Source organism: Cucurbita pepo, chromosome 10 (genome assembly GCF_057944985.1).
Source record: "Cucurbita pepo subsp. pepo isolate OVF chromosome 10, ASM5794498v1, whole genome shotgun sequence".
Lineage (NCBI taxonomy): Eukaryota > Viridiplantae > Streptophyta > Magnoliopsida > Cucurbitales > Cucurbitaceae > Cucurbita > Cucurbita pepo.
In genome coordinates, this window is record NC_141807.1 from 1,329,885 (window position 1) to 1,347,419 (window position 17,535).

At 36.6% G+C, this 17,535-nt stretch overlaps 2 protein-coding genes across 2 annotated transcripts; one reads left to right on the forward strand and one right to left on the reverse strand.

Moving 5' to 3' along the window:
* Window positions 1–442: 442 nt before the first annotated feature.
* On the forward strand, window positions 443–5,529 carry SIGF (RNApolymerase sigma-subunit F). The gene is made up of 9 exons (XM_087127490.1): window positions 443–827; window positions 1,250–1,368; window positions 2,016–2,140; window positions 2,245–2,451; window positions 2,564–2,807; window positions 2,901–3,131; window positions 3,838–3,978; window positions 4,108–4,308; window positions 4,908–5,529. The coding sequence occupies exons 1-9, from the start codon at window positions 710–712 to the stop codon at window positions 5,193–5,195; spliced, it is 1,674 nt and encodes a 557-aa protein (XP_086983616.1). The 5' UTR covers window positions 443–709; the 3' UTR covers window positions 5,196–5,529.
* A 4,020-nt stretch (window positions 5,530–9,549) lies between these two features.
* Window positions 9,550–15,432, reverse strand: LOC111803648 (cell division cycle protein 48 homolog). Its single transcript, XM_023688158.2, has 9 exons — window positions 15,245–15,432; window positions 14,952–15,117; window positions 13,205–13,433; window positions 11,655–12,421; window positions 11,313–11,534; window positions 11,159–11,230; window positions 10,783–11,064; window positions 10,291–10,650; window positions 9,550–10,173 (listed from the first exon to the last, which is right to left on the reverse strand). The coding sequence occupies exons 1-9, from the start codon at window positions 15,271–15,273 to the stop codon at window positions 9,883–9,885; spliced, it is 2,418 nt and encodes an 805-aa protein (XP_023543926.1). The 5' UTR covers window positions 15,274–15,432; the 3' UTR covers window positions 9,550–9,882.
* Window positions 15,433–17,535: the final 2,103 nt, after the last annotated feature.

The window sequence follows — 17,535 nt, forward strand, 5'->3', positions numbered from 1 at the left end:
CGATCGTTTTGTTCCTAAGAAATTCGTATGTTTATTCAAAAAATTCTTATATGAAGTGCGATGGGATTTAGTTTGGTATCGTTAGTATAAATCATTATTATATATTAAGATTACTCTTTCAATGATTGTAACTTATAATTTATATGTAAATTTCAAAAGTATATTGATGTTTATTGGGCACAGTTTGAGCATTAAAAATAATAATAATAATAATAAATCGGAGCCTTCCTAAAAAGAGGACAATAAATGGGCCTGGATTTGAAAGCTTCTGGGCTTTGGATTCTTGAGTTGAAAGGGCCTAATCTGCTATCATTGGGCCATGTCAACCCACTGACCCAACAACTCAAGAACCCACCAATAATTTCTTGGGATTAAAAAAAAAAAAAAAAAAAGAATATATCTGAAACAACGATAGTATATAATTGAAACCCGATCCATTTGAAAAAAATCTAAACTCCCGATTTTTGAGGTGCGGATTGCTCTGCGAAACCACCGAAGAACCTCTCCTCCTCCTCCTTTATCCATAAACCTCCCCCAACCCATTTGTTACCAAATTTCTCAGAAGCTATTCACCAGAAAACAAGAACCCAGATGCTTTACAGAGACTAAACGGCGGTGAAATTCTCAGTGAACAGTCCTAAGAGACCTCCATGTGAGGAGACGCTCTTAGCCTTCGTCTTACTTCAAAAGGAACAGTGAATTTTTACGTATGGAGGCTGGACTCAACTTGCTCTCTTCGTCATCGCCCTTCATTTCGAGATGCCACCCGAGAAGCTTCCTTCCTCCTTGTTCTTCTTCTTCTTCCTCTTCCTCTTCCTCTTCTTCAGGTTGTATTTGCAGTTTGATATTGATATTTAGCTCATTTCTGTGCTTTGTATGGAATTTTTCTGTTGCGTTGATACCTCAAATGTGAAACTCAGATAGTTCCATCAAACATTTCGAGTTGGGTTTGCCTTATTTGATGTTTAGTTAGATTCTAAAAACAAAATAAGTTTTTTAGTTTTTAGAACTTAGCTTGATTTTTAAGAACATTGGTAGAAAGTGAATAGCAGAACAAAGCAACTCAGAGATGGAAGTGTTTATAAGCTTAATTTTCAAAAATCAAAAGCTATAAACAAAATGATTATCAAACGGGACATTTGTTTTTTTTTTTTTTTTTTTTTTTTTAATTAGTTTTCTTCACTTACATACATGTGTGTCTAGAAATTCTACATCTACTTACGTACATGTTTGTTATGAAATCCTGCAGTTTCTATGTTTCATGAGCAAGTGACTCCTCGATGCTTTTCAACCTCATTTCTTTCACAAGAACAGCACCATGAGTGTAGACCTCAATCACAAATACTTAAGGATGATAGAACATCCCAGGTTAGAATTCTCCTAACTTCTGCATTTAAATTGGATTATTGTATTGTATATAGAGCTATATTAGCATTTTGTGGTTTCTTAATAATATGTGATTCTCTCTCTGTCCATTGACTTCTGTTTATGAATGGCTGTATGCTTTTATAGGAAGTACACTCCTTTATTGTTCTAACTATGTTGTTCTGATCTGTCTGTTAAAGTGTGTAATGCCTCTTAGGGTATGTTTAGAATGACTTTCTAATTGGTTTAAAACGGAATTTTTAAGTACTTAAAAAGTCGTTCTCAATAAGCCTTTAATTTCACTGAGCATACTCTGGCTGACAGTACCTATGTTTGTGCTGATGTCTATATACATGTTTTTCCAATTTCCATTTGTCACACAATTATACCTCATATTTAAGTATTTATATATGAGATCCCACATCAGTTGGAGAGGAGAATGAAACATTCTTTATAAGGGTGTGGAAACCTCTCTCTAGCAAACGCGTTTTAAAAATCTTAAGAGGAATCCTGAAAGGGAAAGCCCAAAGAGAACAATATCTGCTAGCGGTGGGCTTGAACCGATGTGGGATCTCACGTTATATGTATCTGCAATTAATATCTGCATTTGGGAATTCCAATTAATGGTTCATTTGATGCCCATTGTGAAGATGACTCTAGATAGGAGGCTTATCGGGAGGAGTGTTTCAATTGATGAAGGGAACCAGATTGACCATGATCGTCTGGTCTGGGAGCTTAAGCATCAAGCGGTTGAGTGGCCTGGTTTAATATCATCGTAAGATGGACTAAACTTCCTTCTCTTGACCATCTTTTATCAATATAAAGATGGATAAGAATGTATCCTTTCTTTCATATTGAGTAAATATATTTATTTTGCAGATGGGCATCCTTACAAATGGGGGAAAATAAGATCGCAGCGATCGAGAAACAATCCAATAACACTGGTAGGGAGATGCTTGTTAAAGATGAAGTAGAGAATGTCATTGCTCTTGCTAAGAAAGCTTTGTCAGTTTCAAAACAAGCAGCATCTTTAGTTGGCAAGTCTGAATTAGTTGGAACTAATCTGGACTGTTCTTCTCCTGAAGAGTAAGTTATATCTTTCTAATCTTATGTGCACAATTTATGATAGCCACATTTTTGTACTATAGTCTCATTTCAACTCTAATCTTGCTCATATTGTTACATATTCATTGATTAGTTCTGTAAGCAAGGAGGGGATAACTGTAAAGTCAACTAGACTGCAAGATAGACGATCTAAGAAGCGAAAGGTGCCAAAACATGTAACAATGATTCATGAGAATCATTCCAGGCGGAAAGATACACGGAGAAAAACAGGCGAAAACCTTGATCCTAATGATCCTCTACGACTGTTCTTGTGGGGTCCCGAAACAACGAAGCTTTTAACAGCTGAAGAAGAGGCCAAGTTGATAGTCCAAGTCCAGGTATGCTTGTGAACTGAAGGCTATTATTTCAGTTTTCAGTTTTCATACGTCTTCTATTCATTAGGACTGTAATGCGTTCTTGATTTGTTACAGGATTTAATGATACTGGACAACGTGAAAGTTAGACTTCAATCTCAGTTTGGCCGTGAACCAACTTTGGTTGAATGGGCTGAAGCCCTAGGGCTTACTTGTCAACGCTTACAGTCACAGCTTCACTCCTTTCGGGTCAGTCGCGAAAAGCTGATTAATGCAAATTTGCGAATGGTTGTTCACATTGCTAAACGATATCAGGGTCGTGGTCTCAGCCTTCACGACTTATTGCAGGTTATGCTCTAATTATGAGGCATGCATCTATGGTGCTATGCCCTTACTCTCTTCCATTCCAGTCAGTAGATGAGTCAATTGTCAAAGTTAGGCCACTGGGCAAACGATACTGAGCAAAGTGCTAGACATGTATTTCTCGAACCTTATGCTTCAGGCACTATGCTTAAGTTCGACGTTTTTTTTTCCTTGTTGGTTTTAAAAATCTCTCCTCGTCTCGTCTATCCATCCATCTGTCTGCCTATCTATCTTATTTATAGGCCATGGCATAATTGTTTGTATTTGGTGAACAGATTTTAAGTTATTTACTCAAATTATATCTTGAAAGGAAAAAAGAAGATCTGAAAATTTAGACAATGAATACGGCACATGATCTAAATTCTAATTTTGAATCTCTGTGTGAAGGCTCATTCATGTGGGTTGTCACTCAAACTTGAGCATCATGCCCTGATTAACTACTAGTTCTGTGGTACAAACATATTATCCTCTACATTACACTCATGCTATTCTTCCTTATCTTGCTGGTAAACTTGAGCATTATCTGAAGTCCTGCTCGCCACAGGAATTATACGAATCTTTAATATTGAGTTATTCGAGTTAAGGGACTGCGTTTGTGTTTTCTATTTAAAATAGTATCCTCTATCAAATATGTTGAGATACGTGCATAGGCTAATGATATTTCCTGGTTCATTTTTTTATATTGTCTTAGGTAGGAAGCTTGGGACTTATGAAGAGCGTAGAAAAATTCAAACAACAAGCTGGTTGCCGCTTTGCCACTTATGCCTATTGGTGGATTAGGCAATCAATCAGAAAGGCAATATTCGAACACTCCAGAACTATTCGTTTGCCGGTAATCACAATTCTTTAGTCTTTAGGTTCATTCTTGAAGAATTATAAAAAATTTCACTGTTTATTAACTCTCCGTTTCTTTTTATTATTATGTTTTTGTACAAGTATAACAAAAGTTGCATTCACACAGGAAAATGTATATGGCCTCCTTGGGAAGGTAACAGAGGCAAAGAATTATTTTGTTCGAGCAGGTAATTATAAACCATCTAAAGAAGAGTTAGCTGCCCATGTTGGAATTACAGTTGAGAAATTGGATAAGTTACAGTTTATGTCGAGAATCCCACAGTCATTGCAGCAAACTGTATGGGCTGACCAAGATACAACTTTTCAGGTATCTTTCACTTTTTCTCTCGAGTTTTAACCCAATAGAATAGAACAGAAAATTAAACAAGAACAGGTTATGACTCGAAACATACTGCTTCCGGAATGTAAGATTTTAGATTTTTACCTTCCAAAAAGCTTGTAAGTCTTGTACTACTTTACTGTAAATGTGGCTCAGAGTAACGGAACCGTGCAGCTTTGCTAAATGCTGGGTTACCGATGAAATTCGCTTTATAACGGTATTATCATTCGACAGGGAAACCGTTTTAAATGTAAAGAGACTAATGATGTCAGGAATAGAGATGAATGAGAGATGTGTATTCATTATTGAAAATCCATCTAGCTAAGTTCCATCATATGTCTGTTGTCCAAGCTTTGGTATTAGTTAGTTTGCCACTGGTTAGTGATTATAAGTTGCTTTGCATGTATCATTTGAAGATACATTACAGAACTGGTTGCCAACGCAGAAAATGCGTGGATATATTTGATTTTATCGGGCTCGTTAGATACATAGAGTCAATCCATTTAGGCAGATGATATATACATTCTCAACATCATGCTGACAGTTCTCTACCATAATCTGAGAATGCATTCTGAATTATATTACAGGAAATAACTGCAGACTCTGAAGTTGATACCCCGGATATCAGTGTAGAGAGGGAGCTTATGCGAAGGCACATACGGAATCTCCTTAACGTTCTCAATTCGAAAGAGAGACAGATAATCAGATTACGATTTGGTATCGAAGATGGTAAAGAGAAGACACTGTTGGAAATTGGCAACATGTTTGGTTTGTCCAAGGAGAGGGTGCGACAGCTTGAAAGCCGAGCGTTATACAAGCTAAAACGATGCTGCAACAGCCAAGGGCTTGGCGCATATACCAATTTACTGATATGAGATCAGATGGCCAATGCATTTTGTTGTATATGCATCAGCTTGGTCTGAACATTTCATCTTCCGCACCAGAAGCTGTAGTTTTGGGAAGTTGGAAGGTCTCCATCAAGAATTCTGCGTGATACAAACAATACTTTTTGTAAGTCAAACAGCTATGTATTGTATGTATATGAAGGTCATTTGTTATCCTTTTTAGGTGCAGTACAACCTGGTACTGCTCTTCAAGATGTCGAGCAATTGATACTGATGATATATGCTGACATCTTAAACTCTATCTTTTAATTCATTCCAGAGATGATATTCAACGAAAATGAAGGAACAGTACTTTTTTGTCGCACCATCCTGTACCGATCGCAAAATCATCATACTCGAGCTTTCTCAGATTTAGTGTCATTCTATAGAATGTTTAGAGAAACAGTAGATAGTTAATGACAGGAAAACACAGATTATGGAAGGGGAAATCTTGTTCCTCCCCTCCTTTTTGTTTGACCCATGGATGAACTCAAGCTTGGGTTCCTCCTACATCGGTTGGAGAAGAACGATCATTTTTTGTAAGGGTGTGGAAACCTCTCCATAGTAAACACGTTTCAAAACCTTGAGGCTGACAACAATACGAAATCGGCTTAAGTGAACAATATCTATTAGTGGTGGGCTTAAGCTGTTACAAATGGTGTCAAGATCAGACACTGGGCGGTGTGCCAGTGAGGACGACCCCAAGGGGGGTGGATTGTGAGATTCCACATCGGTTGGAGATGAGAACGAAACATTCCTAGAATAGAAACATTTCCCTAGTAGACGCATTTTAAAATCGCGAGGCTAACGGCGATACGTAACGAACCAAAGCGAACAATATCGGTTAGTGGTGGACATGGGCTGTTACTATTAAGAGAGTGCTTCTCTAGCATCGTAATCATTCCTAATACAATCTTCTACAGGAAAACTAAGTTGGGAGTCGTAATCATTCCTAATACAATCTTCTACAAGAAAACTAAGTTGGGAGGGAGAAATGATTGTATGGATTGTGAAAGATGGAGACCCATCATTGAAAGGGGCTTTCCTAAGACCAAAAAGACCAACTCATGCTGGCTTAGCACATGGCTGGCCCCATTTTTGAAGCATCTCCAACTTTCCTGCTTGCCTATATATACATATACTATGCTTCTTCTTCTCCTTCCCCTACTTTATGCCATTTTCTTGATCATTATTATAACACTTGGAAGTCTTCAATTTTTAAGTTTTACTAACTGGGTCCCTTCTTCTTCACCTTTTAGTGGTAATGGTTCATTTTAAGGTACATGAATATGAAATTCTCTATAATTTTTCATATCAAAATAGAAAAGATTCTATTAGTTTATTGGTTCCTTTTTCTCTCTCTTCAACAACATATAGATATTAGGTCCTAAGGAGGCCTTTGTCACTAGTAATCCACACACAAAAAGGAAACACAACATTTTAGAATACCTTTTGCTCTTAATGTTTTACCATTCGAAATGAGGTGAAAATAAATTTTTAAACAATGGTGGGTTCCATTTGTGAATCAGGCACACAAAATCCTTCTGTTTTTTGTTTCTTCTTCTGTTTCTGTGTGTAGAACAAATCTGGGTTAGCCCAGAACTGGGAAGAGGCAGAGATATAGAGAAAGAGTACATAAACAGAGGAGGAGAAAGAGGCGCTAAGAATGGAAGGAGTGAAGGAAAAGAGTGGGAATTCGAGCAGTTTGAGACGAATTGGGGAATACCCATGTGATCCTTGTTCATCTTTTGGCCAAAAATGCAGCAATTTGGTGAAGAAACAACGCACTAAATTCTACATCCTCCGCCGCTGTGTGGCTTTGCTTCTCTGCTCGCATGAGCGTGGCGACCCTTGATATCACACACACAAGCCTCCGCCACCGCCACTGCCACCGCCTCTGCTGTTGTTGCGCCAACGCCGGTGTGCTTCTTCTTTTCTTTGAACTTCATTTTGTTTATAGGATATCTTAATAACATCTCTCTTTCTAATTCTGTTCATGACTCTTTCTTGAGTTCCAATTGAAGCCATTTTTGTTGTTCTAATGGAGTTATAGAGGGATTTCAGGGTTAGAACGATACGTTTGGGTGAGAAATTCAAACTTTTGATCGCTTAATTGAGAGCATATGTCTAAACGAGTTGAGTTTTACTCATACTAACACGAATTCTACAAATAGCTAAATAACGGCCATATTTCTCTTTTGTTGTTAAGAAAGCAGGACATTTGAAGAGAAATTAAAATTTTAATATAGACGTGGCTTACTATTCAATTATGTTTTTTCAGACTGATCGAGTATGATATATCGAAAATGTAGAATTAACTCTTTAAAACATATGTTCTAAGAACGAAGCATATACAATTTTTGTAGGATATAATGTTCTAAAAAAATTGCATTTATTTTAATAAACCCATAAATCAAATTCATTAAATTGTTGTAAGTATCCCACATGATTGGTCAATTCAATCCTAAAGTGAACATGAGACAAGACACAAGCACCCAATGTTTGTATTATTATTATTAGTATTATTTTTGTGCGCTTTCTTAATAACATAAAATCTTATCGTATCTTTTTATTTGTATATCTATGGTTTAATTTTTTTTATAAAAGAACGTTTCTTTTATAACAAATGATATATCACTGAACCTTCAGTAGGAAAGAAATGAGTACAACGAGAGCTAAGTGTACATACTTTTTTTTACAAGAAATTAAAATCCTTCTTGAAAATCAAGATTCAGTAATTGTTTCCAACTCGAGCCAACATTAAACTCTGGGGAAGAACAAGACCAACGGATTTAAGTAAGGAATGACACTTCCATTTCACTTTTACATTTATTCACGGCCTAAAGATAAAAGCGAAGATCTCAACTAGACCCGTTTCCATCGGCTCTTTTATAAGAGATCCGTCTTTTGTTTTATAAGATATGAGATATGGAATTGAATCTGGAATGTGAAAGAAAGAAATAGGTATACATAAATTAGTGGTAATGAGTTAGGCTAGAGAGAGAAAGGGGGAGAGAGAGAAAAGGGGGGCGACAGGAAAAAGGAGTGGGTACGATCATCTGCAGCTTCTTCTGATGTTCAGAGACCCCTCGTGCGGCCCTCCCTCTCCTCTTTTTTCTTTCTTGCTTTGCTTTTCAATCATTTCGAATTAGGGTTTCACTTCAAAATCCTACCTTTCCTACTGGTTTCCATGGCTTCTGAGTTAGGGTTTTGTATTCCTACTATTCTCACTCCGCTAAAATTACAAATTTAATACTTCATTTTATAAACTTTATTAGAGAATAAATAATAATAATAAAAAAAATAGTTATAAAATTAAAAATAATGTAAGTATATAATTCTATCGAATTTTAAAAAAAAAAACAATAGGTTTCCGTTCAACTTAATCTAGGTTGGGGGAACTCACTAACCAACAAAATTCATAAGGTTTTCATTTATTTGAATTCAATCCAAATAAGTATATAATCCACTGTATTGATTGAGTTAGATTGATCAGTTTTTCAGATCATCGAATCTTTTGAACATTCATACTCGAAACATTCAACTAGTGATTCATCATTTTAATATTTTTTTTTGGAATTCATAAACTTACTAAAACAAAATCAATGTTTAATTTATTTGGAATATATTAACATCTATTATTATTAAGAATAGGAATAGGATTGGATGTCCCAACAAAAAAAAAAAAAAAAAAAACATAAAATTTACCAATTTTAAAGAACATGAATCTCAAAGTTCCACGGTTTCATTGACACACAAATTATTAAGTTGAGGACTCGTTCCCTAACACACCAACAATTACTCGTTCCCTAACACACCAACAATTTCATATGAATCTCAAACATCCCACATTTAATCTTTAACTTTTCGATCTTGTTTTCAATTATTTTCATCATGGCCCCTCGAGTTTTAGTCATTTTGAATCCTTTCCCTTTTTTTTTTTTTTTTTTTTTTTTTTTTTTTTCTTTTTGGTCCCTACCCTTGTCACTCTCAATCTACTTTACTCCCCTCCACTTTGACATCAGAGAGATATGTCTTTGTTAACGTTGTCCTATCAATGTTCTTGTTTGTAATTTTTTCTTCAAGGATGTTCTTTTTCAATATTGTTCTCCACTCATATCTTGAAAATTATACTTGGGTGAGATGGAGTAAAATTTGTGTGGTGAAGGCTCACGTAATCCCATCTAATACGTGGCGGGTAGAGACACGATCCTATTTGATATGTAGTTGGTAGAAACATGAGAAAAAACTCTGCAAAAACCGTAATGCATCTTTTGATTCTACTCGACTTTCTCTTTGAGCTACAGCTCCAGCAAAACGGTCAACTAAGCGTGAACAATAAGAATTGATTAAAGCATCTCGGACTTTCTTAGAAAGAAAAGTTGCCACGGATAAGGCTTTAAAAGTCCTGCACTTAGTTAAGTAGTAGAGGCCAAACAGCAATCCTACGGTGTTCTGAAGTATCCATTTTTAAAGCAGTAACAGGAAATAACCAACTGATATGTCTACATTATAGGCAAGTATCACTACCCAAGGGGGCGCCCTGAAGCCATCTTTGGGACCGAACGCCCCTCCAACTGAAGGCTCCTTCTTCCCCCACAGATCTTTCTATGAGAAACGGACACAAATTTGCAGTGTTAGAAGAACTGTTCTAAACATACATCACATATGGAAACCCCTAGTTGTAAAGATCATCATCATCAGCCCCGCCAGCTGATGTTGCAAACGGGTCGGCGGCTGCAGTTCCAGACGTGTTTTCTGAGAACCTGAATTCAGAACCAAACCCTCTCGACTGCTGCAGTGTTTGAGCAAATGCCTGGTATTTGCGAATATCGGCGTCGCTCACACTTCTACGAGCAAACTTCATTGACTCCTCGAAATGAGCAGCTTTAATCTCTGCCACCTCGTCCTCTACATCCTCTTCCATAGCCTCAGGATTATCTCTTCTCCTCCTCTCCCTCTCAATATCCTGCAATAAAGAAGATTTTGATCGTGAGCTTGCCTGATAATTACAGAACTGAAAATTTGTAACACTTCGATATCAAAGAAATCACGATGATAGCATTTTCAAAGTGCAGGATTTTACTTTCTCAATATTCTCTCTGATAGCATATTTGCAAGCACGCTGACAGATTTCTGTAATATCAGCACCACTAAAACCTTGAGTGTACTTAGCAAGGGCTCTAAGGTCTACATCTTTCGAGATCGGCGACTTCCTCAAGCAAGCTTTGAAAATTTGGTGACGAGAATCTTCGTCAGGAAGAGGAATGTAAATCAATTGATCGAGACGTCCCGGACGAAGAAGTGCAGGATCTATAATATCTGGTCTGTTGGTCGCCCCAATAATGAAGACAGTTTTCTTTGCGGACATTCCGTCCATTTCCGTCAGAAGTTGGTTTAGAACTCGATCAGCAGCACCTCCAGCATCTCCCACGCTGCTGCCTCTCTGCAGATAATTTGGAACAAAAACAGGCAAAAAAACGAACATTTGCAAGAATTAATTTAATTACATTTCTACATGAGGGTTTGCTTAAAGAATAATAATATTGGAGAGCTACATAAGGATGACAATACAAACCTGAGTGGCAATAGAGTCAAGCTCATCAAAGAACAGAACACAAGGTGCAGACTGGCGCGCCTTATCGAAAATTTCACGAACATTGGCCTCACTTTCTCCAAACCACATTGTAAGCAATTCAGGACCCTTTACACTTATGAAGTTAGCCTGGCACTCATTTGCAATAGCTTTGGCCAGAAGAGTTTTTCCACATCCAGGAGGGCCATAAAAAAGAACTCCCTTTGAGGGTGACATGCCAAATTTCTCGAACTTCTCCGGATGTTCCACTGGATATTGTACGGTCTGATTGAGAAACAGAATAAAATCAGATCGATTAAGCATTAGATAAGCAGTCTCCTCCAAATGAAGAATATCATTCCACAGTATCATCAATTACCTCTTGAAGTTCCCTTTTGACATTCTCAAGACCTCCAATGTCTTCCCAGCTGACATTAGGCACTTCGACAACCTGGAGCAGAGCAATTTATTCAACGTGCATTAGAAAGGAAACCACAGTTAACGCCATTGATTGAAATAACACAAGCACTTACAGTTTCACGTAGAGCAGATGGATTACTAGTTCCAAGGGCGGTGTGGAAGTGCTCATTTGTGACTGCCATTGAGTTAAGAATCTCAGCATCAATTGATTCGTCTTCCAAATCAATAACATCCATTTTCTCTCTAATGCATTGAAGTGCAGCCTCGGTGCAAAGTGCTGCCAAGTCAGCTCCAACATACCCATGTGTATCTTTGGAAATTCTTTCTAAGTCAACCTGTAATATCCAACATAGGAAAACCAGTGTACTTCATTGATGATGCAGCAACCAACGGGCATAGACAATTAGAAATAAATGTAGACAATTAGAAATAAATGTAGAAAATAGAAATATTACATCTTCAGCAAGCTTCATGTTCTTAGTATGGATGCGAAGAACCTCAAGACGCCCAACTTCATCAGGAACCCCAATATCTATTTCCCTGTCAAACCTTCCAAATCGTCTCAAAGCTGGATCAATGCTGTTCGGACGATTTGTAGCTCCAATAACAATGACATGAGCACGAGATTTTAACCCATCCATTAGTGTCAAGAGTTGAGAAACAATCCTTCTCTCAACTTCTCCATGAGTTTTTTCTCGCTTAGGAGCAATTGAATCAATCTCATCAATAAAGATAATAGATGGAGCATTCTTTTCTGCCTCCTCAAAAGCTTTTCTAAGGTTACTTTCACTCTCTCCAGCTAACTTCGACATAATTTCTGGTCCATTGATACAGAAAAAGAAAGCCCCAGTTTCATTAGCTACAGCTCTGGCAATCAAAGTCTTTCCAGATCCAGGAGGTCCATAAAGCAGAATTCCCTTTGGTGGCTTTACTCCAATGGATTTAAAAAGCTGTGGGTGTCTCAGAGGAAGTTCCACCAATTCACGAATTTGTGCCATTTGTTTTCTAACACCACCAACGTCATCATAACCAACCTCGTCTAATCTATCTTCATCCTCTCTTTTCACAGGTTCCCCATCACAGAAGATTTCAGTGTCCGGGGCAACCACACAATATTCAGGAGGATCAGTTTCAATGACCTTGAACTCGACACTTCTCATTCCTCCCCTCACAAGGAAGAGATCACCCTTCCTCACTGGACGATAGGCCTCCAAGAAGTAAGCTGCAGGATACGAACAGTGTAAGAATTAAGAAAGATGCAAACTTCATGTATAGGAAAAATAAATCTATACTTCAAATTGACCCAACGTTTAACATGAGAAGTTATCTTCCTTTGTAGCAGATTAATATAAAAACATGTACCAAAACACACACACGAATATATGTGTATTATTAGCTAGAACTTAGGAAAGCGCATTAAAAGTTTTGAAGATCATGGACAACCATCCTACAGCTGCCTCCTTAGACAACCATTACTCATGTGTAGACTCAACTTACTTGATACCAGACCCGGTACTGTCAGGTAGTTTAACTTGTTTCTATTAAAAAAAGTAGATAATAAATGAGAAAAGACACGTTTGGAGGAAAACAAAGGATTGGGAAAGACAAAATTGGTTTGCACCATATTTTAAATGTATAAAGGAACTAAATCATGATTAAATAAAAAGTTATAAACAAGCTTCCAAAAAAATAATAATTATTATTATTATTATAAACAAGCTGCTTCCTGGCAATTCCTTTCATGCTAATGAATGAAAAAAAAAAACATGGGGTAACTGCAAAACAGAACTTACAGGAATATACATAAATGTTTAAAAGAAAAAAAAAAAAAAAAAAAAAACATTAGAAGGCTTGGCATATCAAATATCACAAAGTCAACAAAAATGTTTCCATCCAAATGTCTGAGCAACCGGCACATTGCCAGAATTGATATCATCATAATCTAATCATACAAGAAGAAAGAGACAAATCAGGGGAAGTACATAGATCAGGGATAGAATCTCACGTTTCAAGTATGCATCAAAAAGATTCCCGGTGACACCTTCAATAGTGTCGTCGACTGGAAGAATGTGTACCCGCTTTCCATATTTAACATCAGCACATTGATGCACAGAAACAACATCTCCAAGCCTGACACGAAGGTTGCTTCGCACAACCTTGTTCATTCTTATTTTTGGCTCATCACAAGTGTCATCAGCAAGAGCAATGCAGATTGTATCCTTCCTTTTCTTCCCCTAAACTCCAGAAGGAAGACAAATGATACAGTTACGAACAAAATATGGCAAGTAATTCAAGAATAACCTCAAGTGGTGGGTATGAGAAAGCTGCATTTTTTCTTAGAAATTTATTAAAACGAAAATGGACGAGGAGAAGGGAAGCAAGAGACATCTATCCCCTCCTTTCAAGAACAAAGGAAAATTGAGAAATAACTTGACTTGACTCTAAATTATGATAAATGGCCCACTAAAGACTGCTTAAAAAGATTGCCTCTAGACGAGGAAAAGGCCACGGGTTAAAACTAATATTTCAAAAGTTGGTCCAGCAGCGTGGAGTGCAATGATTACAAGATCTTCAGAGGGAACTTGCGCATCACTTAAAAGAGACCTATGCCTAGCATAGTCAAAATGTACCCACAAGAAAAAGACAAACCCCAACTTTTCACAAACAAAGAGAAGCCCTGATTGAGTTCAAAAAATTCCTTCCTCCTTCCATCCTCCATGCAAGTTTTCTCCAATGTTCGTTTAGGATCTGATTTTTTTAATCATGGTACAAATGTTGAGAACGGCTAGCAGAATTTTGCCCAAGGAGAAAGTAAGAAAGAATTGGAATTTTTTTAACGAACAAACAGGTGAAATTATCTTTTTCCAATTTTAGCTATAGGCTATTACTGCTACTTTAATACAGTCATTAAGTTATTAGATTGGGAATTTGCACACAATAAAAAAAAAAGTGATGGTGCAAATGGGCAGCGCAAATCCACTATTCCAGGGTGTCACCGTTCTTACTATGTAAAGAAACACAGCTCCGAGAAACATCGAGCAAATACAATTACTGTGCGAGTTGCATTAAAAGTGTGTTCATCCTGTAATGTAGTTGGATAGGCATATATTCTACTTAGCGGGTGGAGAGAGAGAGAGAGGTTAAGACTAAAAGGGCATTTGGACTAAGGGTTTTGGATTCATAGGTGTGATTTTTATACTAGAAGCTCTATTTGATATGTGAGTTTACTTATTACATGTTGCTAATTCAAGTGTTGAAATAATAAAATTACACAGATTTTCGAAACTCATCTTCTAGGCTTTTCATAACATTCATATATCTCAAACTCACAGATCAGATATGAAACATGAGCTATATAAAGTAACTCATTCACGTCCTCAAGCTATGAAAACTCAACCCAAACTTCAAAACAACAACAAAGTCCACAAAGTCAAACTTTCCAAACCAGTCAAGAAAATGTCACCTAGAAGAACTAGTAACGACATCTTATCCACACATCAAAACGTGCTCAATTCACCAATCCTAAATACAAAACCGCCAATTAGTCTAAATTGGGAATAAAATAAAATGGAAAGATTCGCACGTTCCGAAAGGAGAAGAGAAAACCTCCCCGATCCTACACAATTTTGCAACATCACTTCCGGCAAAAACATTTTCAAAAACCTAACTCGATGAACAATAAATATGTCAAAGAAATGTTAACGAAAGATAAAAACTTTTTTTTTAAGAAAAAAACGAGAATAACATCTGACCTTAATCAAGATCGTGTCGCCACGGAAGAGTTGAAGCTTCTCCATAGTGTCAGGGTGAAGCGCAACCACCGAGTTGTCATCATTGGTGGCCTCATCGACAACAAGCCGGTTCGCGGCTTTCTTACGCTCTAGAATCGCGGTACTAAAATCCCTCTTGGCACCCTTACTGGAAGAACGAAATAAAAAAAAAGGAATTGAGAACGGAATCAGACAACAAACGAACAATCACAACGGAAAATACTCATCTCAAAAAAATTAGAACGGGGATCTGGGAAATTGGAGATAGGGCTTACGAATCGGAGGATTCAGCTTGATTCGCCATGTCGATGGCGGAGCAGAAGATAACAGGCGACTGCAAGAACGAAGGGAAATGGCTATGGAATGTATCTGGAAAGATCTGAGCTCAGATAAGCTGAGATATGACATTTATGCCATAGGTTTGCTCCTTTTCTTCTTAAGAGAGGAAGGTTGTATACCCAAATTATGGAATTTTCTTCTTAATATCCTTCAATTTTTTTTAAAATAATGTATTTAAGCTATTCAAAAAATACAGAAAGTATTTTTACCATGGAAAAGGTTAATAATTTCTTTCAGAATTACTTTTTAAAAAAATAAAAAATAATAAAAAATATTATTTTGATGTTTTTTAAAATAAAAATTATAATATTTTAAACGAATTAAAGCACGTATTTATGTTATCAAAGTTTAACATTTATTAAAATAAAGCAAGTGTTAAAAAATATAATTGGAATAAAAATTACCATTACAATTCAAAAACATTAAAAAAAAGTGAAAAATGTCAAATTTATATTTGAAAATAAAAAAATACATAAAGCTATAAAGCTAGAAAGTGTGTATAAGATAAGAAAGAATCAAATTATACAAATTCTATTTGCGATGAATAGGTTATCTAATTTTAAACGAAATTAAATAAATTAGTTATAAGATTTTTTTTTAAGAGAAATATGCTTTGAAGTTAGGGAGATTTTTACTCGATGGCGTCAATCAAGTGGTCTTGGAGGAACAGATTGAAGTCTCTTTCTTAAAATATGTTTTTTAAAATATAAAATAAATTTCAACGTACCTAAATAGGTGAAACATTTATTATCATTTCCAAGCGAGATAACTCAATTTCTTCTGCACGGTAATAACTAAATCTTATATACGACATTTTCTGTAGTACAAAGCCCTGCAACTCTTTCATGAAAATGTGTCCAATTTGTCACCTAAATGTACATAAGCCACAAAATATAGCAAGGAGAAGATCCTAAAATTGATTATCAAACAAGAAAGCTAACCTTAGTTCAACATCATCAGGCTGAAATCATAAAGTCTCAGAATCAAAATATTGCGTACTTGAAACTTGAAACCTGGATAACTGGTGGCATAGGGCGGCTTGCACACCAAGGCCAAACTTTAAACTGCCCTATGGTCGGCTCAGCATCGTTCATTAGGATCGACGAGATCGACGAGCTTGACTGTATGGTTGCTAAGGGCCAAGCTCGGGGAACATTTCATAAGTTTATTTAGCCAAAGCCTTGATCACAAGTAGTCTGGGGAAAGCTTGTACTGTAGGAGTGTTTGCCCAACGATGAAGACACATTAAAACCAGCAAGGCAAAGGATCTAAACAACCAATCATAGCAATGGAGGGGGCAGTTTAATGAATGGAGGAAGAGAAGAGCCAATTGTGGAAGCTATGAACAATTATAAAGCAGAAGAATATGCATAACATAACTTCTTCCATATACAACAATTCAATGAGAACCTTTTAAAACTTGTGCATCAAATGCTTTCCTCATCTAAAATTCAACAATTGAATCGATAATCTCTTTCCAGACGACACTGAGACGATCAATAATCAATTTCCAGACAACAACTAGATTGACGGCCCCATTGTGGAAGAAAGCAAACACAATAATTAAGCTATACAGTAACAAGAATAATAATAATAAACAGGCATATATATGCGAGATCTTATGACGCTTCAACAGTCGAGGCTCGTTTCGGCTCTTTTTTTCTGAAAAAATACGGTAAACATTCGGTTTTCATCTATCTAAACTTCCCATGCATTTACAAAGAACATTCATTACATCATTTTTCTTTATTGATGCAGATGGTCTGAGGCAGTTTCATTTTCTTTCTACACCGGAACCTCAACGTTTTACTCTTACAGACAAACCAAACCATTCAGAAACGTGCACTAGGCTTCCTAGACAAAAGGGAATTCGGTGAATCTAAGTAACAAAATGCTCAAATCAAATCTCTGTACTGTAAAAAATAGAGAAAAAGATACTTTCTTCTCACACCTTTACCATGAAGAAAATAAGGAAGAATTTGATCTTTCACTTCAAGCAGGTAATACAAGAAGATATAATAACCAAGAGTGACAATTTTTCAGTACTTACCTTGAGAAAAGAAACCCAGTAGCCTCTTGGTTTCATTAAGATTGGCTTGAACATCATCCTGTCTTCCAGCTATTTATGCTGCAAAGATTGACTTGAATATCTTATGCAAATTTAGTTCATAAAGCACAACAAAGCTAAACATTCATTCACATAAAACGTGAAGTCCCAATGGACATC